Raw genomic sequence first — 27,682 nt, 5'->3', positions numbered from 1 at the left:
AAAGTCTGTCTTACCTGCACTGCATGTTCTTAGCACTTTAGTTGAAAATGAGTCAGTGATTGATTTTTTGGTTTATTGTAGGCCATTAATTCTGTCCTGTTTGTCTGCATGTCTGCTTTCATGCAAATATCATGCTGTTCCTACAGCTTTTACTCTCCTTTAGTTGGAAATATTTTACCTTATGTAACAAAAGTAATATTTTCTGATATGTGATTAAGCTTGTTTTTTCTTTTTTAATGTCCTCTTTATTACTTGATGAAATTTTGTTTCTAACATCTTACTGTTCAAACTCTCTATACAACATATGGAATCTTAGATACAAACACATATAAACGTATATAAAGAACTACACATGTACAAATCCTGTTATAGCTTTCTCCCCTGACAACAGTTTCAGAGACTGATTATTATCATTACATTATTTATTTGTCTAGGCTTCCAAATCACCAGTGAAATAGGGTATTCATTTTTATCAAGGTTCTTCTTCTATGGTCAAGGTGAGCTGATGTCTAGTGGTAACAATGTCCTGCCAATTTAAACATCATGATCATATCAGTGTTTTTTCTAGAACTGGTGTCATTTGGTCAGGATGGAAATACTCATTAAATGAAAAAAAAAAAAAAGAAACATTCAATAAACTTATTTTTTAAGCAACTGAACTCTGAAACCTAGGAAGTGCTTACCATTTAGTGAGTTGTAGTTTAGTAGTTTGGGAAATTCTCCTACGGCATCCCTTTTATGTTGATTAAATATTGTCAGTAATCTTTTTCTTTATCAGTGTGCATCTTTCCTCAACACATCTCATTTTTTTTTGCCCATTTTCTACATTTTGAAATAGTTCAAGATGGGTTTATCCCGTGGTGTGCTGGTAAACGTTTTATAGTCAGATTCAGGTGGATGGTGGGTAGAATCTGGTGGTTTTTGACAATTCCTGTGATCTAAAAGGTTATTTTGCTGTGAATGACTTCAAGCTGCACACAAGATGCTACTGAAAATGGAGTTTTTTTTTTTTTAATTCAAAATAATTTGAAACTGTTTGCCTTCCTGCTGCCACATGCTTCTTTGTGTACTTCTCCCTAGCAGGAACCCTTCTTCCTCCTTACTGAAAAGTTGGGGTTCATTTGTTTTGTTGGAAATGTTGGAAAAATCAAAGATGATGACAATCTTTAACACTTTATTCATAACTGAAGAATAGATTTTGGACAGTCTTTCAATGTCCGGTTTTGAGGCAAAAACCAAATTCGTGTAAAATGACCCTCATTACAGGTCTTTCTCATGTCCACCTGCCTGGATAGTACTCAGGACAGAATGACTAGAAGATTTAGGAGTTATTAAGTAAGAGATTAGTCTGCTGTTAGTGTGTCTCATGGAGGCAAGCCCTGTCCCCCCAAAACCATCACAGTGACAAATTATAAAATGTCACTGACAGAAGATCTTTAGGGCCTAGAATACCCCTTTTTGAAACCACTTTGTTGAACCCCTCTACAGGAAGTAGTTGTGGAAGTTGAAATCATCCTGTTGTCTTGTCTTCTTCCTGAGAAAAATGCAGATGCTCAACCCCTTTCATCCGTATACAGGGGCTCCCAGCAACCCTTCTCAGTGACTCTGAAAACCATTCAGTGCTTGGAGAGTCTCTCAACCTTGATAAACAGATTATTCCCTGAAATGGAAGAGAAGTCCTGATGATGCGATTCATTTAGTTCTGGGCAGCAAAGAGGAAAACAGGCATCGGCCACCAGGACGTGGATATTCCTAGGACCAGGGCATCTCAAATGGCAGTCAGGGAGCTTTCATTTTCCAGGAAATACCTGAGCCTGAAAGCATTTCCTGAGGCTGTAGGAATCAATCCCCTGGTTCTTCTTATCTGCACAAGATCTGCACATTTATAAACACCTTCTCATTCCCTTTCTCCTTAATGTTCTAAGAGGTGATAATCCCAATTTAAGGGATGAGCAAATGCATGGCTGAGGCACAGCTAGTGAACAGAGAGCTGGAACTGGAATCCACTCTGTCTGATTCTTCTCTGTGTTCTTCTGTACTTGGGGTCTGCAGTTATGTGGGCCAAATTCTCCCAGCTTCCTGTTCTTTTGGTTTTCATACTGGGTAAAGGACCAAATGCACTCAAACACTGAGCCACATCCTCAGCTCTTTTTTTCTTTACTCTGAGACTTGAACTTCCTAAATTGTTTAGAGCCTCACTTCGTTGCTGAGGCTGTTCTTGAACTTGTGATCCTCCTCACTCAGCCTCCTGAGTCACTGGGATGATAGGTGTGCATCATGGTGCCCAATTAGCCTCCACTGTTTATTTTAAAAGTTTTGTTTTCTCAATAGCTGCTTTCTGATTACAGTGCCACAGATACCTTAGAGCTCTCAAATCCTACAACATTCACTTAGCTAGTCCTTCACCAAAACAAGTTCGCCAGCACCAGAAGGCCTTCTACAGCCCAAAGGCTCCAGTTTTCCATGCATTAGACTCTTTCTTGAACAGGAAGAAAGGCATTTGAGTGATCCTGCTTGCCTCTAGTTATCATCCTGAAGTGCATGATTAGCAGGACATTTGCAGCATTTTGTTCTCATTTAGCAGGTTGGGACACTCACTCTTGTGACTGTCACAGAAATGTTTGCCTTCAGTGCCTCAGTAAGAAAGCACATGGCAGAAATGTGCTTGTTTGAGGCTGGTCACTGCCAGGAGTGGAGGGGCTAAGGGTGCAGAATGGACGATTCAGCAGGAGGTACCTTCTGCACTTTCTTCTCAGTTGTAACCGGAGGAAGACCATTTTAGAGAAGCAATGCTGATCTTTTTCACATGGTTTTGTATGTAACAAGAAGTTTTGGGTCAATTGTGGTAAGTCAAGATGTGAACCTGCAATTCTAGTAGTGTGCTTCTGGAATGTTTCCTCTGCCTTTCCCACCTCATGGCTCCTCTCCTCTTCTCTCCATTTGTCTCATGGTTCTCCACTCCAGTGGCTCTCCTGCACTCTCTCTGGGGATTCCTCCCAGTTCCTCCAGTTCCTCCAGTAGCCTCCCACTAAGGCAAAACCTGCAAGAACTCCCACCACAAGGGTTCTTCTGCTGCCGCCCTCATTTATTATAGAATTGTTCTAGGTTTTATGTATTTATTTATTTGCAGTACTTAACACCTAAGCCCTACAATTGTTTTGTTTTCTTAATCTTTGAACTTCCTTTCCTCCATTTCCAATGACTTGCTGTATTGCAGGTGCTGTTCAAATCAGGGGAGGAGCCATTTCTTGGACTTCCTTCTCACCAGAGCCATTTGTGCTGCCTGCTGACATAGAAAAGGTGAATGCTTTCTTCTTCTGCCTCTCAGTTGCAGTCTCCCAAATTTGTGTTTCCAGTCCTGCCTCTCTCTTTCAGGCATTGGCTCCATATGGCTGGGACCCACTGACCTTGTCCATCTGGTTGGCCCTCAGAGCCTGTCACTTAGCACTTCATTTCTGGATGACTTGAAAGCACTTTACTATCTTCATGGCTGATATAATCACAACGACATAGATAATGTCTCACAGAATATGTTAAACTTGTCATCTTATAGTCACTTACAATGCTTCCTTTCAAAAAAAAAAAATCAAAAACTGAAGCTTACTTTCCCACCATTACATCTGCAAAGACTCTTTGCAAATAAAGCCACATCCACCATCCACAGGTTCTAGGTGGACATGAATTTTGGTGGGGACACTACTCAATCCAGTGCAGTATTTACATTGCCTATATGTTTGCCTTCTTGTGAAGCTGAAAGTTTTTAACCCTCTTTCATATTTTTTTAAAACCTTATGTTATGAAAATTTCAAACATACTCAAAAGTAGGCAAATTATTATTAGGAACTCCAAAAGACAAGGCCTTTCACTTAATTGTTCATCTCTGAAGAATAGGAAAATGGCTGCCTGGTTTTTTATTCCTAGAACTGAATTTTTTAAAAAATTAATGTCTTCTCTTAGCTCTTTCACTCCTCACTTTCTGTTTAACTGGGTATTACAGGTTGCAATTTGTTTTGTTGATTGTTTTTTTTTGTACTGCTGGGATTGAACCCAGGGCCTCACCTGCTGGGAAAGTGCTCTACTACGGAGCTACATCCCCAATCCTTCTTTCTCTTTTTGATGGTGAAAATCCCCTCCCTCCTTTCTCTAGGTTGTGCGGTGTTACAGGTCAGCCCGACTGTTGAAACGCCTACTCATCATAATGTGTTGCACGAGGACTGCAGACGCGACTCTGATGGGTTCGTTATTGTAGGTAAGGTTTGGATCTTGTTGGTTCTGCTGGCTGCCCCCCACACCGCTCTTCACACACTTACTAACACGTATTACACACAGCACCCTACTGTAAGGGCATGCAAAGAAACGTATCCCCAAATCAAATTATGTCTCTGATATTTTTAAAAGTTATTTGTCTTGTTTGAAATGTCTTGACAGATAATCTCTAATCTCACTTATAGAACTGAATGAAGAACCAGATATTCATTAGGATCTAATGATATCTCAATGATATTCTGGTGAGATTTCAGATGAAATCCTGTCTATGGTCATTGACTGGAGTCTCATAATAGAAACTCAGAAGAATCTAAAGCATAGAGATGTGGAATAATTGGTCCTTTTTGAGAAGCAGGGAGTTGTTCTTGTGTTCTTCTTACAAAATTGACTATTATTAATTGAAACAGACTGAACTATCTGACTACTCTTTCTTTAATTTTCCCACAGAAGTTGGAGAGTGTAATGACATCCGAGAAACCTGCAGTTGTTCCTACGGGTCCTCTAAGAGGTAACTGTCACCCGTAGGCACTGAGGCCCCTGGCTGGGTATCTTGGAGGCTCTGTGAACTTTGGGTCTTAGATCAAGTTTAGCCAGTTCTGAAGACGGGGATTACCATCTAAATGAATCATTCTCCTCCCCACCGCCCCAATTAGGGGCTTTGTGTTCGTACAGCAAAGCAGCCAAGTCAACTAACTTGAAAAACATTTACTTAACTCACAGCTTGAGAGGTTGAAAGGCATGGGAGCTGCACAGTCCTCTGGTGAGAAAGGTGGAAGGAGGAACAGCATGGTGGAAGTGTATGTCAGGGAGAACCTTCACAACTTAAGCCCAGGGTCCCACTCCTTCTGAGGGCACACCGCAAGTGACCTAAGGACTTCCCAGTAGGCTGCACCCTCCAAGAGTCCCATGCCTCTGGACAGTAGTGCCACCCTGGGGGCCAAGGCCTTAGCCTTTGGAGGACTCTACATATATTCAAGTCACGCCAGTCCCAAAGTTTCCACGAGGTTTTTATTTTATGATCTTTTTTTATTGTAAACAAATGGGATACATGCTGTTTCTCTATTTGTACATGGTGTAAAGGCATACCATTTGTGCAATCGTAAATTTACATAGAGTAATGTTGTTTGAATCATTCTGTTATTTTTTCCCCTTCCTCCCACCCCTCCCACCCCTCTTTTCCCTCTATACAGTCCTGCCTTCCTCCATTCTTGCCCCACTCCCTAACCCTAACTCTAACCCTAACACTAACCCCGCCTCCCCCCATTATGTGTCATCATGCACTTATTAGCGATATCATTTGTCCTTTGGTTTTTTGAGATTGGCTTATCTCACTTAGCATGATATTCTCCAATTTCATCCATTTGCCTGCAAATGCCATAATTTTATCATTCTTTATGGCTGAGTAATATTCCATTGTATATATATATGCGCCACAGATTCTTTATCCATTCATCAAATGAAGGATATCTAGGTTGGTTCCACAATCTGGCTCTTGTGAATTGAGCCGCTATGAACATTGATGTGGCTGTATCTCTGTAGTGTGCTGATTTTAAGTCCTTTGGGTATAGGCCAAGGAGTGGGATAGCTGGGTCAAATGGTGGTTCCATTCCAAGCTTTCTGAGGAATCTCCATACTGTTTTCCAGAGTGGCTGCACTAATTTGCAGCCCCACCAGCAATGTATGAGTGTACCTTTCTCCCCACATCCTCGCCAACACCTATTGTTGCTTGTGTTCTTGATAATCACATTTCTAATTGGGGTGAGATGGAATCTTAGGGTGGTTTTGATTTGCATTTCTCTTATTACTAGAGATGTTGAACATTTTTCCATATGTTTGTTGATTGCTTGTAGATCTTCTTCTGTGAAGTATCTATTCATTTCTTAGCCCATTTGTCGATTGGATTATTTGTATTCTTGGTGTAAAGTTTTTTGAGTTCTTTATATATTCTGGAAATTAGTGCTCTATCTGAAGTATGATTGGCAAAGATTTTCTCCCCCTCTGTAGGCTCTTTCTTCCCATTGCTGATAGTTTCCTTTGCTGAGAGAAAGCTTTATAGTTTGAATCTATCCCAGTTATTGATTCTTGCTTTTATTTCTTGTGCTATGGGAGTCCTGTTAAGGAAGTCTGGTCCTAAGCCGACATGTTGAAGATCTGGACCTACTTTTTCTTCTATAAGATGGCAGGGTCTCTGGTCTGATTCCAAGGTCCTTAATCCATTTTGAGTTTAGTTTCATGCATGGTGAGAGATATGGGTTTAGTTTCATTCTGTTGCATATGGATTTCCAATTCTCCTAGCACCATTTGTTGAAGAGGCTATCTTTTCTCCATTGCATATTGTTGGCCCCTTTATCTAGTATGAGAAAACTGTATTTATTTGGGTTTGAATCCATGTCCTCTATTCTGTACCATTGATCTACCTTTCTATTTTGATACCAATACCATGCCGTTTTTGTTACTTCTATTCAATATTGTCCTTGAAATTCTAGCCAGAGCAATTAGACAGACCAAAGATATTAAAGGGATACGAATAGGAAAAGAAGAACTCAAACTATCCCTATTTGCTGGTGATATGATTATATACTTAGAGGAACCAGGAAATTCCACCAGAAAAGTTTTAGAACTCATAAGTGAATTCAGTAAAGTAGCAGGTTACAAGATCATTGCACATAAATCTAATGCATTTTTATACATAAGTGATGAATCTTTGGAAAAAATAATTAGGAAAACTACCCATTCACAATAGCCTTAAAAAAAAATAAAATACTTGGGAATCAATCTCACAAAGGAGGTGAAAGACCTCTACAATGAGAACTACAGAACACTAAAGAAAGAAATAGAAGAAAACCTTAGAAGATGGAAACATCTCCCATGTTCTTGGATAGGAAGAATTAATATTGTCAAAATGGCCATACTACCTAAAGTGCTATACAGATTCAATGCAATTCCAATTAAAATCCCAATGACGTACCTTAGAGAAATAGAGCAAGCAATTATGAAATTCATCTGGAAGAATAAGAAACCCAGAATAGCTAAAGCAATCCTTAGCAGGAAGAGTGAAACAGGGGGTATCGCAATACCAGATCTTCAATTCTACTACAAAGAAATAGTAACAGTTTTCTTATTTTTAAACCTCATTTTATAGACATAGAAATTAAGGCCACAGGATGTGCCTCTGGTCACAGTGCTGCTATGTAGCTGAAGTGGGGCTTCACTCAGGCCTTGCGACTTGAAATTTAATGTTTTCTTCACCTTTAATTCTTAGGATCCTCAATACATAAATGATGCTCTGTGCATGTAGTATGAATGATCTGTGTTGCTTAAGATACCCAGCCAGTGATTGATAGTGCTTTCACCCAACAACCTCCCTTGAGCTGCGGGTAGAAAGAACTGTTAGAAACTTGAGGAAGACTCTGAGCCTGTGCCTCATGTCCATAGTCACCCAAGTTTTACTTCTCTTTTTTACTTTAGTGTTTCTTATGAGACAGACTTCAATTCTGCCAAGCTGTTAGCCAGAGTTGTACCGAGTATTCCAGAAGTGCTACATGTTGTCAGCAGTTAAGTGTCAGCGGGCAGATTCCCTGAATGCAAGTGACTCAGTAGTAAGTATTAAAGTAAATTGGCCTTCAATTAAAAGTTCCTAAATTCTTCATTTACGGAGCCCATTTCTTTCAAATATTTATGATTTCTTATATGGTATCCCTCATGGGGGAGACTTGAAACCAAAGATGAAACCAGCATTTATTGAGTGCTTATTGTGGCCCAGGGACTGTGCTTGTGAGTCACATTTTAATCCCATGTGTCCTATCAGGTAGATGCTCTTATCTTTGTTATTTTAAAATGTTGGACCTGGACCTCAGCAGGGCTGGTCAGTGGTCAAGCAGGAGTCATGTCCCAGGCTGCCTGATTTGAAAATGCAGGCTGGCTTCCTTGTTGCACAGAGCGCCTCTGAGCATGCAGCTGGGTGGTGGTGGAGCACTTTGTGACAAAGCCTAAAATAAGAGGAGGGAGAAAGCCCTCTGGAATGTTGGGGAGGGAGAATTTAATCTTATTAGGGAAACCTGAGAAGGCTGATTGGCAATTAGTAGTCTGGAGCACACCATGGCAGGTAGGAACATGAGATGATGGGTACTTTAGGCAAAGGGCATCAGTGGAGAGACCTGGTATCCTACTGAGCAGGGTGACTTGTGATTTGATAATGCATGTTTGTGTGCATCTGTGGGTGGGGGTAGGGGGCGGTGATCTTATGGGAATAAGAATGGAATGACTGTGGTCACATTGTGCAGTACTCAGGAGGCTAATCTGAGGAATGGCAGTGGGAAAGTGTAATGCTTCAGAGTGGAGCCACTGAACATTGATAGGCCAGGAGCATCTGAACAGAGCTGTGTCTAGGGAGCAGACCACAAGAGGGTGCTGACTGTCAGCACCTCCCAGCCTGTTGACTGAGGGAGGGAGGCTTCTGTTGTCTTCTGAAAAGTATTCCAGGTCAAAATGACCCAGTTGCAGTAGTTCCAATCTGGAAGAAACTAAAAGTGTACTACTAAGAAAAGTGAGCTTAGTAGTAGTTGATGGGGGTGAGGTGGAGGTGCAGGGCTCTTGCCATGGTTCAGGTAAAAACACTTTTCTCATGATTCCTTTTAATACAGGAAACACATTTGAATGCTCTTTATTTAAACACTTTTTGTCATGATACATTTTAATATGTGAAACATATTTGAACGTTTTTTATTTAAACTCTTAAAATATGCCTACTTAAGGTTTTCCTAAATTCTCTCATGTGTTATGCAGGTTGTAAATGAAGAAAATGTTCGAAAAGACTTTGAATCCAGTATGGATATAGTACAGGACATTAAATTTAAGTCTAGGATCAGAGGGACTGAAGACTGGGACCCCCCTAGATTTCAAATCATACTTAATCTTCATCCACCACTCAAGTAAGTATAGGCTGCTGCCTGGACTCCAGTCCATAAAAACAGATTGTGATAGAACCCACCAATTGTTTTTTCTTTTCTTTTTCAATACCAGTGCTTAAATTTGGGGGCACTTAACCACTAAGCCACATCCCCAGCCTTTTTATTTTTTATTTTGTGATAGGTTCCCATTAAGTTGCTTAGGGCCTCACTAGGTTGCTGAGGCTGGCTTTGAACTTGCAATCTTCCTGTCTCCGCTTCTAAAGTCCATGGGATTATAGGCGAGTGCCACCATGTCTGGCTATACCAATTCTTTATTGAAGTAGAGGAATGAGAAAATAATATGCTGAGGGACACAGGGAAATTGGTAAAGGAAATTTGTGCATATCTTCTGGTTTTATTTTTCTGACATGTTGTTTATCATGGGCTTTTTGGGGCTCTGTGAGTTTTGACAAATTGAAAATGAGCCTATGCATCCTTAACTATGTGCATAGTAACTGCACATTAAAGAAGCTGAAAGGAGATTTTAAAGTGGTTAATAATGAAACTAGAAAATCAAATACTACAATTTGCAAGACTGGACCATTCTATTTTTCCGGTGCAGTTAGTGTATCCTAAAAATGAATGAGTAACTTTTCAAAAAGGAAGATTTAATCTTGAGGAGTATTCCTATAATTGAAAATAAAATATTTTAATATATATTTATATATAATATTTATATATACATATAATATATTAAATATATTTATATTTATGTATTTAAATATTACATATTTATATATTAATATATTTAATAAAAATAGCCTGCTGCCTGGACCCCAGTCCACGAGAACAGATTGTGAGAGAACCCACCAATTGTTTTTTCTTTTCTTTTTCAATACCAGGGATTAAATTTGAGGGCACTTAACCATTGAGCCACATCTCCAGTCCTTTTTATTTCTTATTTTGTGACAGGTTCCCATTAAGTTGCTTAGGGCCTCACTAGGTTGCTGAGTCTTGCCTTGAAATAGTGATCTTCCTGTCTCAGCCTTCAAAGTCAGTGGGATTATAGGCAAGTGCCACCATGCCTGGCTATGCCAATTCTTTATTTTTTTTTAAAGACTCTCATTATTTACTCTTTTTTTCTTATTTAAATAAATGGGATACATGTTGTTTCTCCATTTGTACATGGAGTCAAGGCATACCATTTGTGTAATCATAAATTTACATAGGGCAAAGTTGTTTGATTCATTCTGTTATTTTCTTTTCCCTTCCCCCGACCCATCCGACTCATCTTTTCCCTCTATACAGTCCTTCCTTCCTCCATTCTTACCATCATTGTTATCCCTAACCCTAAAACTAACCCTAACCCTAACACTACCCCTCCTACCCCCCATTATATGTCCTCATCCGCTTATCAGCGAGGTCATTCGTCCTTTAGTTTTTTGAGATTGGCTTATCTCACTTAGCATGATATTCTTCAATTTCATCCATTTGCCTGCAAATGCCATAATTTTATCATTCTTCATGGTGGAGTAATATTCCAGTGTATATATATGCCACTGTTTCTTTATCCATTCATCAACTGAAGGACATCTAGGTTGGTTCCACAATCTGGCTATGGTGAATTGAGCAGCTATGGACAATGATGTGGCTGTATCTCTGTAGTATGCTGATTTTAAGTCCTTTGGGTATAGGCCAAGGAGTGGGATAGCTGGGTCAAATGGTGGTTCCATTCCAAGCTTTCTGAGGAATCTCCATACTGCTTTCCAGAGTGGCTGCACTAGTTTGCAACCCCACCAGTAATGTATGAGTGTATGTTTTTCCCCACATCCTTGCCAACACCTATTGTTGCTTGTGTTCTTGATAATTGCCATTCTAATTGGGGTGAGATGAAATCTTAGGGTAGTTTTGATTTGCATTTCTCTTATTACTAGAGATGTTGAACATTTTTTCATATATCTGTTGATTGCTTGTACATCTTCTGTGAAGTGTGTGTTCATTTCCTTAGCCAATTTGTTGATTGGATTCTTTGTATTCTTGGTGTACAGTTTTTTGAGTTCTGTATACATTCTGGAAATTAGTGCTCTATCTGAAGTATGAGTGGCAGAGATATTCTCCCACTCTGTAGGCTCTCTGTTCACATTACTGATAGTTTCCTTTGCTGAGAGAAAGCTTTTTAGTTTGAATCTATCCCAGTTGTTGATTCTTGCTTTTATTTCTTGTGCTATGGGAGTCCTGTTAAGGAAGTTTGATCCTAAGCCAACAAGTTGAAGATTTGGACCTACTTTTTCTTCTATAAGATGGCAGGGTCTCTGGTCTGATTCTGAGGTCCTTGATCCATTTTGAGTTGAGTTTTGTGCAGGGTGAGAGGTAGGGGGTTTAATTTCATTCTGTTGCATATGGTTTTCCAGTTTTCCCAGCACCATTTGTTGAAGAGGCTATCTTTTCTCCATTGCATATTGTTGGCCCCTTTGTCTAGTATGAGAAAATTGTATTTATTTGGGTTTATGTCCATGTCCTCTATTCTGTACCATTGATCTACCTGTCTATTTTGGTACCAATACCATGCTGTTTTTGTTACTATTGCTTTGTAATAGAGTTGAAGATCTGGTATTGCGATACCCCCTGCTTCGCTCTTTCTACTGAGGATTGCTTTAGCTATTCTCGTTTCTTATTCTTCCAGATGAATTTCATAATTGCTTGCTCTATTTCTGTAAGGTACGTCATTGGGATTTTAATTGGAATTGCATTGAATTTGTATAGCACTTTAGGTAATATGGCCATTTTGACAATATTAATTCTTCCTATCCAAGAACATGGAAGATCTTTCCATCTTCTAAGGTGTTCTTTAATTTCTTTCTTTAGTGTTGTATAGTTCTCATTGTAGAGGTCTTTCACCTCTTTTGTGAGATTGATTCCCAAGTATTTTATGTTTTTTGAGGCTATTGTGAATGGGGTAGTTTTCCTAATTTCTCTTTCTGAAGATTCATCACTTATGTATAAAAATGCGTTGGATTTATGGGCATTGATCTTGTAACCTGCTACTTTACTGAATTCACTTATGAGTTCTAAGAGTTTTCTGGTGGAATTTCCAGGTTCCTCTAAATATATAATCATGTCATCAGCGAACAGGGATAGTTTGAGTTCTTTTATTCCAATTGTATCCTTTTAATTTCTTTGGTTTGTCTAATTGCTCTGGCTAGAGTCTCAAGGATGATGTTGAATAGAAGTGGTGAAAGAGGGCATCCCTGCCTTGTTCCAGATTTTAGGAGGAATGCTTTCAGTTTTTCATCATTTAGAATGATATTGGCCATGGGCTTAGTGTAGATGGCCTTTACAATGTTAAGGAATGTTCCCAGTTTTTTCTAGTGTTTTGAGCATGAAGGGATGCTGTATTTTATCGAATGCTTTTTCTGCATCTATTGAAATAATCATGTGATTCTTAACATTAAGTCTGTTGATATGGTAAATGACATTTTTTGATTTCTGGATGTTGAACCAAACTTCCATCCCTGGGATAAAATCCACTTGATCGTGGTGCACTATCTTTTAAATATATTTTTGTATGTGATTTGCTAAAATTTTGTTGAGAATTTTTGCGTCGATGTTCATTAAGGATATTGGTCTGAAATTTTCTTTCCTTGATGTGTCTCTGTCTGGTTTAGGTATCAGGGTGATATTGGCTTCATAGAATGAGTTTGGGAGGGTTCCCTCCTCTTCTATTTCATGGAATACTTTCAGGAGTATTGGAATGAGCTTTTCTTTATTCAATTTTTGTTTGGACGATCTGTCCAGCGGTGAAAGAGGTGTGTTAAAATTGCCTAATATTATTGTGTTGTGGTCTATTTGATTTCTGGAATTGAGAAGGATTTGTTTGATGTACATCGATGAGCCAATGTTCGGGGCATAGATATTTATGACTGTTATGTCCTGCTGATTTATGCTTCCCTTAAGCAGTATGTAATGTTCTTCTTTATCCCTTCTGACTTGTTTTGGCTTGAAGTCCACATTATCTGAAATGAGAATGGATACTCCAGCTTTTTTGCTGTGTCCGTGTGCATGGTATATTTTTTCCCATCCTTTCACCTTTAGTCTATGGGTATCTCTTTCTATGAGATGAGTCTCTTGCAGGCAGCATATTGTTGGATTTTTCTTTTTAATCCAATCTGCCAGTCTGTGTCCTTTGATTGATGAGTTCAGGCCATTAACATTCAGGGTTATTATTGTGATATGATTTGTATTCCCAGTCATTTGACTCATTTTTGTTTTTTGACATGATTTCGTTTCTCCTTTATTTGGCTATTCCTTTAGGCTAGTTCCTCCCGTTTCTGATTGGCATCGTTGTTTTTCATCTCTTCCTCATGGAATATTTTGCTTAGAATGTTCTGTAATGCTGGCTTTCTTTTTGTAAATTCCTTTAGCTTTTGTTTATCATGGAAGGATCTTATTGTCAAATCTGAAAGTAAGTTTTGCTAGGTATAAGATTCGTGGTTGGCATCCGTTTTCTTTCAGGGCTTGATAAATGTTGTTCCAGGCCCTTCTAGCTTTTAGGGTCTGGATTGAAAAACTGCTGATATTCTTATTGGTTTCCCCTTGAATGTAATGTGATTCTTTTCTCTCGTGGCCTTTAAAATTCTGTCTTTATTTTGTATGTTAGGTATTTTCCTAATAATGTGCCTTGATGTGGGTCTCTTGTAATTTTGTATATTTGGAGTCCTATAAGCCTCTTGTACTTGGTTTTCCATTTCATTCTTCAGATTTGGGAACTTTTCTGATATTATTTCATTGAATAGATTGTTCATTCCTTTGGTTTGTTTCTCTAAGCCTTCCTCAATCCCAATAATTCTTAAATTTGGCCTTCTCATGATATCCCATAATTCTTGTAGATTCTGTTCATGATTTCTTACCATCTTTTCTGTTTGGTCAACTTTGTTTTCAAGATTAAATATTTTCTTCAATATCTGAGGTTCTGTCATCCAGGTGTTCTATCCTATTGGTAATGCTTTCTATGGAGTTTTTAACTTGGTTTATGGCTTCCTTCATTTCAAGGATTTCTGTTTTTTTTTTTTTTTCAGTATCTCTAACTCTTTATTGAAATGATCTCTTGCTTCCTGTATTTGCTCTTTTAACTGCTGATTGGTGCAATCATTTAATGCCTGCATTTGCTCTTTCATCTCCTCCTTCAATGCCTGCATTTGCTCTTTCATCTCCTCGTTTGCTTCCCTGATTGTTTTAATTATGTACATTCTGAACTTCCTTTCTGACATTTCTTCTGCTATGCTGTCATTGGGTTTTATTGATATAGTATCTAGGTTTGTTTCGGACATTTTCTTCCCTTGTTTTCTCATATTGGTCAGATGTCAGTGGGACTCTGTGATATTGCAGATTTCCTCTATTGGCTTATAGAGTCCCTGTAGATTTCCAGTGTATCTCCTCCCAGCCTTCAGTAGCCTAAATTCTTGGAGTAACTTGATAATGCAGTGCTTCCGAAGAAAGCTGCCCCTAGCCCACTACTGGTTCCAGGGCTTGAAGCTGGCTCTGTGTGGAAAATCTGTCACTGGGGGGCCTGCTCCGAGAAGCTGGCTGTGTGGGAGGAGCCCACCGCCGGAGTGAGCAGGGCTACCTGGGGAATACTCTAGCTGCCCTGCGCTACTCTGATAAGCTGCCCCTATCTGGGCCTGCCACCCAGGCCGAGTTTCACCTGGTGGGGGAGACTCACCCCGTGGCTCTATTTTAGTCCGAGTCTCTCAATGCCTCCCCTTCTTGAATCCTGGGTTCTGGAGCAACTTGAGATGCAGTCACCCTCTAGTCCGCCATCTTGTATCGTGGAAATAGCCTGCGGCTGAAGGGTGCAGGGCCGCCTGAAGAGGTCTCTGGCTGCCCTGCCCTGGTCCCAGAGGCTGCTGGCGGTCGGAGCTCTCCGCTGGCTCGGGGACTTGTGGCTGGCTCTGTGTAGAAAGGCTCTCACTGGGCGGTCTGCTCCGAGAAGCTATCCTGGAAAGGCGCCTCCCACTGGAGGGAGCCGGGCTGCTTGGGGAAGTCCCTGGCTGCCCTGTCCTGGTCCCTGAAGCTACCTGCGGCTGGAGCTCACCACACTGGCTCAGGGACTTGGAGCTGGTTCTGTTCAGAAAGGCTCTCACTGGGGGCCTGCTCCGAGAAGCTGGAGAAGCTGTCTGTGTGGGAGTAGCCCACCACCCGAGTGTGCAGGGCTGCCTGGGGAAGTCTCTAGCTGCCCTGCCCTACTCTGATAAGCCGCCCCTATCCGTGCCTGCTGCCCAGGCCGAGCTTCACTGGGTGAGGGAGACTCACCCCGTGGCTCTATTTTAGTCCAAATCTCTCAATGCCTCCCCTTCTTAAATCCTGGCTTCTGGAGCGACTGGAGGTGCAGTCATCCTCTAGTCTGCCATCTTGGATCGCCGATTATTTACTCTTGATTTCTTAGTATTTAAGAAAAAAACCCTTGTCACCTGAGTAGCACAAGCACTCTGATTTTCCTAAATCAGGCACCAGGACCTCGGAACTCGCTTGGCCCAATCTGCCAGTACTTTCGGTTTCAAAACTGCCTCTTTGCTTTGGCTGTGGATCAGCCTTGAGGGGCCCAACGTTGGGCGCCAGATATCGACCAGGGACAAGGAAAGGGGACACTCCCCAACAAGGTCAGACCGGAATAGGTAGGGCCGACTGACCGCCCGCTCCCAGCCCTCCTGGCGGAGGACAATCTATGCCAATTCTTTAATGGAGTAGAGGAATGAAAAAATAATATCCTGAGGGACACAGGGAAATTTGGAAAAGGAAGTTGTGCATATGTACTGGTTTAATTTTTCTGACATGTTCATTATGGGCTTTTGGGGCTCTACAGGTTTTGACAAATTGAAAATGAGACTATGGGTCCTGAACTATTAGTATTCCATAGCAACTGAATATTAAATAGGCTAAAAGGATATTTTAAAGTGGTTAAAAAATCAAATATTACAATTTGAAAGATTAAACCATTTCATTTTTCCAGTGCAATCAGTGTGTCCTAAAAATGAATGACTAACTTTTCAAAAAGAAAAATTTAATCTTGAAGAGCACTTCTATAATTGAGAAATGTAGCAGAAAAAAAAAATCTTCATTCTTTAAGAAATAGTAAATTTGAAATAGACTAAACATCTAAAATGATGCAGAAGTAAATAAACCATACATTCATATGAGTGCACACACGTGCACGCACGTGTACACGCGCGCGCACACACACACACACACACACACACACACACAGTAGTAGTAGGCTATTTCTAATTTGTTCTGAGAGTATATGACAGATTAGAGCCAAAGACTACAGAATAAACATTTTTACCAAGTTGTTTTCCCTCTCCTCTTGCTTTGTGTTAAATTTGGCAAGTGCATTCCAGAGGGTCATGAAGGGACAGTGGAGCCTCGTTGCCTTGGCCCCATGGAGGTGGCTTATAGACTCATTCTGTAGTCTTTTTCTTTATACAGGATGGCAAGAAGGTATCTGGAGCTGCTTGGGGAGAGGAGCTCACTGACTCTCAAGGCCTTGTGAGAGGACATTTTTCCTTGGCATGGGTTATCTTTTCTGTAGGGATTCTCTAGGTCTTCTCTAAAGTAGATGGGTAGAGACTTAGCAGTAGCCATTTTTGCTGACCTTGAACTCAAATTCAATTTTAACCATTTTGTCTGTATTCCCAATCCCAGGTGAAATTGTAGTTCAGCAGGAAGCATTTCCATGGAATAATTCTCATAAGAAATGTTTGAAAAAAAAAAAAAAAAAAGAAATGTTTGATACCTTATTCTTCCATTACCTCTTTTCATTGAATTTCTTTGGATCCATTTGTGACCATTCCAAATACATCAGTCATATTTTGGTGTCTTTCTTCCTGAGCTATCTTCCACTGTAATGTAGACATAGACTCCTGTGCATGGGTGGTGAGAAGTTCTTAAAGACCCTTTGGTAGAGTAGAAATGTGTGATTCTGACTTCTACTTTAAGAACAGAAGAAAGTTTTAAAGGGTTCTACCTTTAAAAGATGCAGATAGTTCAATTAGAAAATCATACTGAGTAAATCTAACATTTTTTTCCCAAATGAAGAGTGACAAAACTAAGGTCCCAAGCTAACAAACACATCATGATGTCCATTGGTGAAAAATATTCCATTGGCCACCTCTGAAATGTAATTTTCACCATTTTCTGTCCTCAGGAGGGAGCTGGTGATAGTGGTCCAGATTTTTTTTCCGTGCTGGCTGTGGAACTCCAATAGAGCCTAGTTAAGTATAGATAATGGATTGCTTGTCTATTAGGCAATGATAGAGCAACCACAATGTTGTGTGACTGACCAGGAACCAGAAGGACCAGAGTCCTAGCTATCTTCCCATTAAGCATTTAGCTCCAATCACATGGCTTCCCTGTTGTACCTTCAAGGGGCCAGCTCACTCTTAGGGATTTGTATTTCCAGATTTTCCCTCCAGCATCTACCCCACCCCACAACATACTTATGGCTGTGTCATAAGTATGTTGTTGCTCAACATACTTCTTTGTGACATCTTTACTGAAAAATCTTGGAGTCTTCCCTGGCTGCCCTATGGAAAATGCCCAGCTTTCCATACTGGCTATAAGAAATTCCATGAATACTTTGTATTAACTGTCATTATGTTTTATTCTAGCATGTTCTTCCTAGAATACTTTGATTTCTCTGATTTGTCTCATCAACTATCTCCATCACTAGATTATAATCTGCAAGGCAGATATGTTGCAGAAGAGTGCTTGGCTCATAGCTGGTCCTCAAAGGTTTTCTGTTGAGAGAATGAATGTCTTGCCAAGGAGCTGGCCTGCTTTTTGGAGAGAGTTGGGGAGGTAGTGTGAGGGAATCATTTCTGGTCTGAGGCCTACAAAGTCAGGCTTTCCCCAGCTAAAAATGCAAGTTTCCCACTTGTGACTGAAAATTCTTTTCACCCCATCAGGCGCTATACCTTAAGAAATAAAAATAGAAAGCAGAAATATGTCTGGACTTCCTCTACTCTATTGGATGACAGTGCTGACAGGCATCACAGTTACAAATGGTTTTCATAAACTGACTAATTTACCCAGTAAGTCTAGCAGGGACCATGTCTGTTGGTTACCCTCTATGTCCTTGTGCCTCAGTAAATATCAGAGCCATGAGTCAAAAACTATAAACAGGTGACTATGAATCCCATTAACTCTTAAAGTACTTCCTGAGTTTGTTTAAATACAGAGCTGTGTGTCTACAGAACTGGCATGGTGGCGAATCTTAAAATCTTGCCTTCATGGAGTCCACATAATCATCAGCCACGCAAGGAAAACCAAGGGTGCTGTGTGGAAGGAAAGAGAAAGTCGAGACTATTATGGGATTTACAGCAAAGGAACTATTATCTCACAGTTTTTAATTAGTGCATTATAATTGTACATCATGGTGAGATTGATAGTTACATATTTGTAAATGCACATGATCTAAGTATAATCTGCCAATCACTCGCCAGTATTTCTCCTTTCCCTCCCCTTCTGCCTCCTCCTGTTATCTTTCCCATCCTCTACAGATCTCCCTTTGATTTTTATGAAATGTCCCCAGCCCTCACCTTTCTTTTCCTTATTCCTCTGTAGCCTCCACATATGAAAGAAAAACATAATGGCTCTTGACTTTCTGACTTTGGCTTATTTTCCTTAAGATAATTGTCTCAAGTTCCTTTCATTTTCTGCCAAAGATGTAATTTCATTCTTCTTTGTGGCTGAGTAAAACTCCATTACAGCAAGGAAACCTAATAAGGGTTGTAGGGGGATGGTGCTGGGAATGAAAGGTTTAAGGAAGGGACTGTCCTCTGGAAGGTGGGTGCTCATCACATGCAGAGTGTGTGTGGCAGCTGAAAAGAAGCCCTGTGTGACTGGAGAGCCTGAATGGAGAGAATGCATGCTGGAGAGGTAGGCAGGGGCAGATTGCAGATGACTTTCACAGCTATGGGCTGAGTTGTTAATAACCTTAACAATTTGGGGCTTTTCCTGCAAACCTCCTCTAGCTTTTGGAATAATTTTTTTAACTTCATATTTGGAGATTATTTTAGATATATAAAAATATTGCAAGAATAGTAGAGAGTTCCCAAATCCCTTTTACCCAACCTCCCCCAATGTCCACATCTTATGTAATCAGAGTATAATTGTTAAATCTGAGACATTAGCATTGGTGCAATCCCACTAATTATAGATTTTACAGACATTTCTTCAGGTTTTTCACCACTGTCCTTAGTTTTTGCAGAAACTAATGCAGAATATCACATTGAATTTATTTGTCATTCTTATAAGTCTCTTCCAATCTCACACTCTGACCCTGACATTTCACCCTTTACTACTTCAGCATATCCTAAAAATAAGGATGATAAATCAAAATGAATAATAATAATTCAATGTTTTCTGTGAGTAGTCCATTTTTTTGTGATGCTCTTAAGATATCAATTATGGCTAATTTTTCCATTCAGATTCCAGTTGAATTTCACTCCATGTATTTAGTTATCTTTCAGGTTAGCTGTATTCTAGAACTTTTGTACCCAATGTGGTAGCCACTTGCTCATGTGGCTATGTAAAATTAAATGTAAACTAAGTAAAATTTAAATCCAGTTCCTTACTCACACTAACTGTATTCCAAGTGCTCAACTATCACATGAAACGTGTGGCTAAGGTGTTGGAAAGCACAGATACAGAACATTTTCAGAAAGTTCTATTTGGACAATCCTGTTTTAGAATATTTCCCTCTTCGTTTTTCTGTGTCATTAACTTTTCAGGATAGAAGAACAGTTGTCTCTTTGAGCAGGATTTCTCTACTTCAGTGCTGTTGCCTTGGTTGTGGGGAATGTTCTGTGCCTTGTAGGATATTTAGCATCATCACTTGCCAGTAGAAGCCTCCAGTAGTGACAACTGAAAATGTCTCTGGCTACTTCCAAATGTCCCTGAGGACTGAGAGCCACCATTTTAGGACATTTTGTTTTGTTTTAATTAAAAGTCTTAGGAAGTCAGAGGAGATGAGCATAATTTATTCTGTATGGGTAGAATAACACTTGGTATGGATTCAGTGAAGTTTGATCAATCAGCAAACAGGTATGGAGATGTTAGGGTCTTGGATGGTAGGGGAAGATGAATTGTATGAGGAAAATCTATTGGTCCCTTGTTTCCTTTTTTCTCCTCCATTCTTGCCAAGTTTGATCAGGAATATAGAGTGCAGGGGCCAGAAGATTCCTTTTGTGGTTTACTTCCTGCCATGTTTGTAGCATTTTTGTGATTGGTTGTTGTTGTTGCTGGTGATTTCACTATTTAAAATGACCCCTGAGCATAGTGTTGAGGTGCTAAATAGTATTTCCCAAGCAAAATAAGGTTATGACTATTCTTACAGAGAAAATGTGATTTATAGTGCTTTTGGCCTGAATTCTATGTTGTGAATCAACCAAATACATTAAGTAGGGTATATTTAAACACAAATATACATGAAATAAGATTATAAATTGATCAGTTGCTGGAGGCATAATTACCAGATATTTGTGGGTGCCTGGCCTGTCTTCCCCAGGAGCAGTGGTTCAGCATTGGCAAATTTAGCATCACGGCACCTTACGGAGCATAACTAGCTGGCAGGTTTGGAGCCTTAAAGAGACTCTTTGGGTTCTTTTTAATTCACATCTCTATGGGCCTCTCACCTTGGCCTTGCACTTGGGGTCACTGTCTCTATCCGAATAAACTGATGCTATTTCTAACACAAGGCTCAAATAGGTTTTTGTTTTGGTTCCTAAGTGCTGAGATCATGCAGGGTCTTTGTCAGGTTGGTTTCAGATGTGGACCCTTTGAACTCAGAAAAATAAACAAATAAATCCCCCTCCCAAACCAAAAGGAAAAAGGAAAAGAAAACTGTTATCACACAGAAAAGCTAAATTCTTAATCAGACAGCATCCCTCCACACTACTTGGAGGTGTAGAGTATCCCTAACTAGCAATTCCTTTTTCTAACCTGAGCTAAGCTTATCTCCCTCTTGTACTGCCTACTCTTTCTTTGCGCTCCTAGGATTCTAGAAGCTTCTTTACAGTTTCTCCATCCATCACTCAACATCTGGTTGACTCACCCTGCAAGCTTCCAGCTGAGGGAAACCTGAGATAAAGAGCTTTAGGTTTTTGTGTCTCACAAACTGTATTTGCAGCAAGCAGAACTAAAGCCCCTACTAAATGAAATTTCATTTACTCTGCCTTTTACAAAGTTCTATATACCTCAAAACATTAGTTCAAGGATTTGGAGGCAGAAAAAAATTTTTTCACAACAGTGGTGAAGTATTTTTGTGGTCTGATTTCTGTGTGTAAATTCTGTCTTCCCCAGTATATGTAGGCCCTTAATTTTTCAGAAAGATGCACTGACTTCAGGCTAAAACACAGCTTTGATGGAAAAGTTTATCTGGTTGCTATCGAAAGGATAATTTATTGATATTTTTGAAGAGCCACAATAGAAATAGCTTAGTGTTTATTGAGTGAAGCAGCTTTCTTTGACAGTTAATGAAACAAGATAGAGATATTTAAATCCTTATTCAAGTTTCTGCTGATAGGTAAAAAGTGGGAAAAAACCCACATTTATTAGGTAGTGTCTTGACACTTTGCAGGTCTCTACACACGTTGGCAAATTTCATTGCCATAAGGAACTGATGAGGCAGGAATTATTATTTCCATTTTCCAGATGAAATTAAAGGAGGTTTCAATATATTCTATTACTTTCTCTAGGCCTTATAGTTCATAAATAAATCAGTTAGGATTGAAACCTAGTTCTGATTTTTTTCCTCTGTACCTCATGATTTTAGGAACTTGACCTCATGAACTGTAGTTGAGTGCATTTTTTTTTAAACTACCCTATTGCCTTTCCATGCTGTCATGAGGTATTGTCATTGATCTTTTGAAAACGTGAGATTGATTATGTATCTTTTTGATAGTTTTTATTTGCTATCTAATACTTTGAGATTGTAAGGATTAAGAGTGTTTATTTGTGAAGAGCTTTGAGACACCTCTGAAAATTATGTGAGTCCTCATATCACTTAAACATGGCCCATAGGGACAGAAATGGGACACAGGAAGCAGAAAACAAATAAGACCCCCCAGGGCAGCACACTGCCGTAGTAAGCAAGGAGCAGCTTAAATGTCCAGCTACCAACTTAGCCCCTCTGGTGGGCCTCTAGTGGGCATCCCGCTGTGGAAATCTGGATTGCGACTTTGTCCCCATCTTCCTTATCCCAGTAGATGGTACATCTAGACACACTACTTCTACTACTGCTGAAACACAGTTTATGTTCAAATTTATCTCTCCTATCCCACCGCCACTCTGTGATCTAAGCCATTAAGATTCAGGTCTGTCCATCCCCACTGCTCTGATGGCTTCCACTCTTGCCTGCGTACCCCTGGCTTAAGGCCACCACAGACCCCCACTGTACATAAGGTCCAAACTCCTCGTCCTGTTCCAGCCCTCAGCCACCGGGCCTGGCCTCCCTCTCCTTCCTGACTCACTCTCTCCCCTTCTTACCATGCTACTCTCCTGTTCCTCAACCCTGTGAGCTCATCCCCTCTCTGGGCACTTGGACTTGCTGTTCCCACTGCCACAAACCTGTTCTCCATGAATATTTCCAAGGCTGCCTCCTTTTTATTATCCAGCATCCCAGGAAATTCCTCTCCTCAGGAGATCGTCCCAAAACTCCACCTACATTGGCCTCTGAGACCCGAATCGGTCCACAGCCATTGTCCTGATTTGTTTTTCCCTTTGGCCTTTGTCTCTATAGGACACTATTTTGTTGATTCATTTATCGCTTGTTGGCTGTTCATCTCCATGAATGTGAGATGAACACCATCAAAGGAGAGACTTTTCCTAAGGTCATGTCTGGTACATAGTGTTTAATAAAAAAATTTTTTTTTTTGAGAGGAGTAGACATATTTATTTAGGAAAGCAGATACACATTCAAGGGAGAAAGCAGGCTCTCTCAAGAGAGAATTGTTTTTTTAGGGTTCCCAGCTCTTTTAAAGGAGACCTGATGGGCACATATGGTAAAGTATGTAAGATGACACCCGTCTGGTGATCTTGAGATGGATTATGATGGTCTGATCATTCTTAGGATCCTTAGACTGACATGGTCTCAATTATCTGCTTGCTGAAAAGTCCATATAGGTTTCTCAAAATAATCTGCTTTTATTTGCTTAATTTATTTATTGGTTGGCTAACAGAGCACAAGGTAGTTATTATATGTGAACGAATTCATGGTTAACTTTAAGATTTACAAATTCCCCAGGAATTTGGGAATGACAGGCCTGGGAAAAGAATTAACCCAGGGAGTGACAGGCCTGTAAATATATGTGGAACTTAAAATTTTTATTTTCTTGCCCTTTTATGTCATCTGTCTACCTATTTGCTTTTTTAAAAATTTTAATTAAAAGTCATAAATTTACATAGGGCAATGTTGTTTGATTCATTCTGTTATTTTTTCCCTTCCCCCCTCCCCTCCCACCCCTCTTTTCCCTCTATACATTCCTTTCTTCCTCCATTCTTACCACCCTCCTTATCCCTAACCCTAAACCTAAGCCTAACCCTAACACTAACCCCTCCTACCCCGCCCCCCTTATATGTCCTCATCCGCTTATCAGCGAGATCATTCGTCCTTTAGTTTTTTGAGACTGGCTTATCTCACTTAGCATGATATCCTCCAATTTCATTCATTTGCCTGCAAATGCCATAATTTTGTCATTCCTCATGGCGGAGTAATATTCCATTGTATATATATGCCACATTTTCTTTATCCATTCATCAACTGAAGGGCATCTAGGTTGGTTCCACAATCTGGCTCTTGTGAATTGAGCAGCTATGAACATTGATGTGGCTGTAGTATGCTGATTTTAAGTCCTTTGGGTATAGGCCAAGGAGTGGGATAGTTGGGTCAAATGGTGGGTCCATTCCAAGCTTTATGAGGAATCTCCATACTGCTTTCCACAGTGGCTGCACTAGTTTGCAACCCCACCAGCAATGTATGAGTGTATCTTTTCCCCACATCCTCGCCAACACCTATTGTTGCTTGTGTTCTTGATAATCGCCATTCTAATTGGGGTGAGATGAAATCTTACGGTAGTTTTGATTTGCATTTCTCTTATTACTAGAGATGTTCAACATTTTTTCATATATCTGTTGATTGCTTGTACATCTTCTTCTGTGAAGTGTCTGTTCATTTCCTTAGCCCATTTGTTGATTGGATTCTTTGTATTCTTGGTGTACAGTTTTTTGAATTCTGTATACATTCTGAAAATCAGTGCTCTATCTGAAGTATGAGTGGCAGAGATATTCTCCCACTCTGTAGGCTCTCTCTTCACATTACTGATAGTTTCCTTTGCTGAGAGAAAGCTTTTTAGTTTGAATCTATCCCAGTTGTTGATTCTTGCTTTTATTTCTTGTGCTATGGGAGTCCTGTTAAGGAAGTCTGCTCCTAAGCCAACAAGTTGAAGGTTTGGACCTACTTTTTCTTCTATAAGATGGCAGGGTCTCTGGTCTGATTCTGAGGTCCTTGATCCATTTTGAGTTGAGTTTTGTGCAGGGTGAGGGATAGGGGTTTAATTTCATTCTGTTGCATATGAATTTCCAGTTTTCCCAGCACCATTTGTTGAAGAGGCTATCTTTTCTCCATTGCATATTGTTGGCCCCTTTGTCTAGTATGAGAAAATTGTATTTATTTGGGTTTATGTCCATGTCCTCTATTCTGTACCATTGATCTACCTGTCTATTTTGGTACCAATACCATGCTGTTTTTGTTACTATTGCTTTGTAATAGAGTTGAAGATCTGGTATTGCGATACCCCCCTGCTTCGCTCTTTCTACTGAGGATTGCTTTAGCTATTCTGGGTTTCTTATTCTTCCAGATGAATTTCATAATTGCTTGCTCTATTTCTGTAAGGTACATCATTGGGATTTTAATGGGAATTGCATTGAATCTATATAGCACTTTTGGTAGTATGGCCATTTTGACAATATTAATTCTTCCTATCCATGAACATGGGAGATCTTTCCATCTTCTAAGGTTTTCTTTAATTTCTTTCTTTAGTGTTCTGTAGTTCTCATTGTAGAGGTCTTTCACCTCTTTTGTGAGATTGATTCCCAAGTATTTTATTTTTTTCGAGGCTATTGTGAATGGGGTAGTTTTCCTAATTTCTCTTTCTGAAGATTCATCACTTATGTATAAAAAATGCATTGGATTTATGAGCATTGATCTTGTAGCCTGCTAGTTTACTGAATTCACTTATGAGTTCTAAGAGTTTTCTGGCGGAATTTCCAGGTTCCTCTAAATATATAATCATGTCATCAGTGAACAGGGATAGTTTGAGTTCTTCTTTTCCAATTCAGATCCCTTTAATTTCTTTGGTTTGTCTAATTGCTCTGGCCAGAGTCTCAAGAACAATGTTGAATAGAAGTGTTGAAAGAGGGCATCCCTGTCTTGTTCCAGTTTTTAGGGGGAATGCTTTCAGTTTTTCACCATTTAGAATGATATTGGCCATGGGCTTAGCGTAGATGGCCTTCACAATGTTAAGGAATGTTCCCACTACCCCAATTTTTTCTAGAGTTTAGAGCATGAAGGGATGCTATATTTTATCGAATGCTTTTTCTGCATCTATTGAAATAATCATGTGATTCTTAACTTTTAGTCTGTTGATATGGTGAATGACATTTATTGATTTCCTGATGTTGAACCAACCTTGCATCCCTGGGATAAAACCCACTTGATCGTGGTGCACTATCTTTTTAATATATTTTTGTATGCGATTTGCTAAAATTTTGTTGAGAATTTTTGCGTCGATGTTCATTAAGGATATTGGTCTGAAATTTTCTTTCCTCGATGTATCTCTGTCTGGTTTAGGTATCAGGGTGATATTGGCTTCATAGAATGAGTTTGGGAGGGTTCCCTCCTCTTCTATTTTATGGAATACTTTGAGAAGTATTGGAATGAGCTCTTCTTTAAAGGTTTTGTAGAACTCGGCTGAGAACCCATGTGGTCCCGGACTTTCCTTTGTTGGTAGGCTTCGGATGACCTCTTCTATTTCATTGCTTGAAATTGATTTATTTAAGTTGTGTATGTCCTCCTTGTTCAGTTTAGGCAATTCATATGTGTCTAGAAACTTGTTGATGTCTTCGAGGTTTTCTGTTTTTTTGGAGTACAGATTTTCAAAATAGCTTCTAATTAAGTTTGTATTTCACTCGTGTCTGTTGTGATATTTCCTTGTTCATTCCGAATTTTAGTAATTTGAGTTTTCTCCCTCTTTCTCTTTGTTAGTGTGGCTAAGGGTTTATCATTTTTGTTTATTTTTTCAAAGAACCAACTATTTATTTTGTTAATTTTTCCGATTGTTTCTTTTGTTTCAATTTCGTTGATTTCAGTTCTGATTTTAACTATTTCTTGTCTTCTACTACTTTTGGTATTGGTCTGCTCTTCTTTTCCTAGGGCTTTGAGCTGTAATGTTAAGTCGTTTATTTGTTGATTTCTACTTCTTTTGTTGAATGCGCCCCATGAAATAAATCTTCCTCTAAGTACTGCTTTCATAGTGTCCCAGAGATTTTGATATGATGTGTCTTTGTTCTAATTTACTTCTAAGAATTTTTTAATTTCCCTCCTGATGTCTTCTGTTATCCATTCATCATATAATAGTGTATTATTTAATCTCCAAGTATTGGAGAAGGTTGTTTTTTATTCTGTCATTTATTTCTAATTTCAGTCCATTATGATCTGATAGAGTACAAGGTAGTATTTCTATCTTCTTGTATTTGCTAACAGTAGCTTTGTGGCATAAAACATGGTCTATTTTAGACAAGGATCCATGTGCTGCTGAGAAGAAAGTGTATTCGTTCTTTGTTGGATGATATATTGTATATAAGTCGGTTAAGTCTAAATTGTTGATTGTGTTATTGAGATCTATGGTTTCTTTTTTCAATTTTTGTTTGGACGATCTATCCAGCGGTGAGAGAGGTGTGTTAAAATCACCTAGTATTATTGTGTTGTGGTCTATTTGATTTCTGGAATTGAGAAGGATTTGTTTGACCTACATGGATGAGCCAATGTTCGGGGCATAGATATTTATGATTGTTATGTCTTGCTGATTTATGCTTCCCTTAAGCAGTATGTAATGTCCTTCTTTATCCCTTCTGACTAGTTTTGGCTTGATGCCCACATTATCTGAAATGAGGATGGATACTCCAGCTTTTTTTGCTGTGTCTCTGTGCATGGTATGTTTTTTCCCATTCTTTCACCTTTAGTCTATGGGTATCTCTCTCTATGAGATGGGTCTCTTGCAGGCAGCATATTGTTGGATTTTTCTTTTTAATCCAATCTGCCAGTCTATGTCTTTTGATTGATGAGTTCAGGCCATTAAGATTCACAGTTATTATTGTGATATGATTTGTATTGCTAGTCATTTGACTCATTTTTGTTTTTTGACATGATTTGGTTTCTCCTTTATTTGGCTATTCCTTTAGGCTAGTTCCTCCTG

At 39.5% G+C, this 27,682-nt stretch overlaps 1 protein-coding gene and 1 long non-coding RNA gene across 5 annotated transcripts in view; one reads left to right on the top strand and one right to left on the bottom strand.

Annotated features, from left to right (window-relative positions):
* The window catches only part of LOC306659456 (5-hydroxytryptamine receptor 2A-like), a 78,443-nt gene that overhangs the window by 22,684 nt on the left and 28,077 nt on the right, over positions 1 to 27,682 (bottom strand). The window contains exon 4 of one of the 3 annotated variants that reach the window (XM_079137005.1): positions 17,448 to 18,484. The exons of 1 other annotated variant lie outside the window; for it this stretch is intronic. In XM_079137005.1, coding sequence (XP_078993131.1) covers positions 18,438 to 18,484 — 47 coding nt within the window. In that variant the 3' untranslated portion in view covers positions 17,448 to 18,437. Of the gene's footprint in view, positions 1 to 17,447; positions 18,485 to 27,682 lie in introns of those variants that run through there. One more of the 3 variants, XM_079137006.1, reaches the window with a different exon arrangement.
* On the top strand, positions 4,000 to 17,406 carry LOC306659461. Of its 2 annotated transcripts, XR_013763303.1 has the most exons (5): positions 4,143 to 4,249; positions 4,714 to 4,774; positions 7,735 to 7,865; positions 9,052 to 9,197; positions 17,356 to 17,406. It is a non-coding gene; the product is annotated as an uncharacterized lncRNA (long non-coding RNA). The 2 variants fall into 2 exon arrangements; XR_013763304.1 differs by lacking the exon at positions 17,356 to 17,406 and having other exon boundaries at positions 4,000 to 4,249; positions 9,052 to 9,281.

The sequence above is a fragment of the Sciurus vulgaris genome (genome assembly GCF_902686455.1).
Source record: "Sciurus vulgaris genome assembly, chromosome: 4".
Classification (NCBI taxonomy): domain Eukaryota; kingdom Metazoa; phylum Chordata; class Mammalia; order Rodentia; family Sciuridae; genus Sciurus; species Sciurus vulgaris.
Note: the sequence above shows the minus strand (reverse complement) of the source record. Positions and strands in the feature narration are given on the sequence as shown.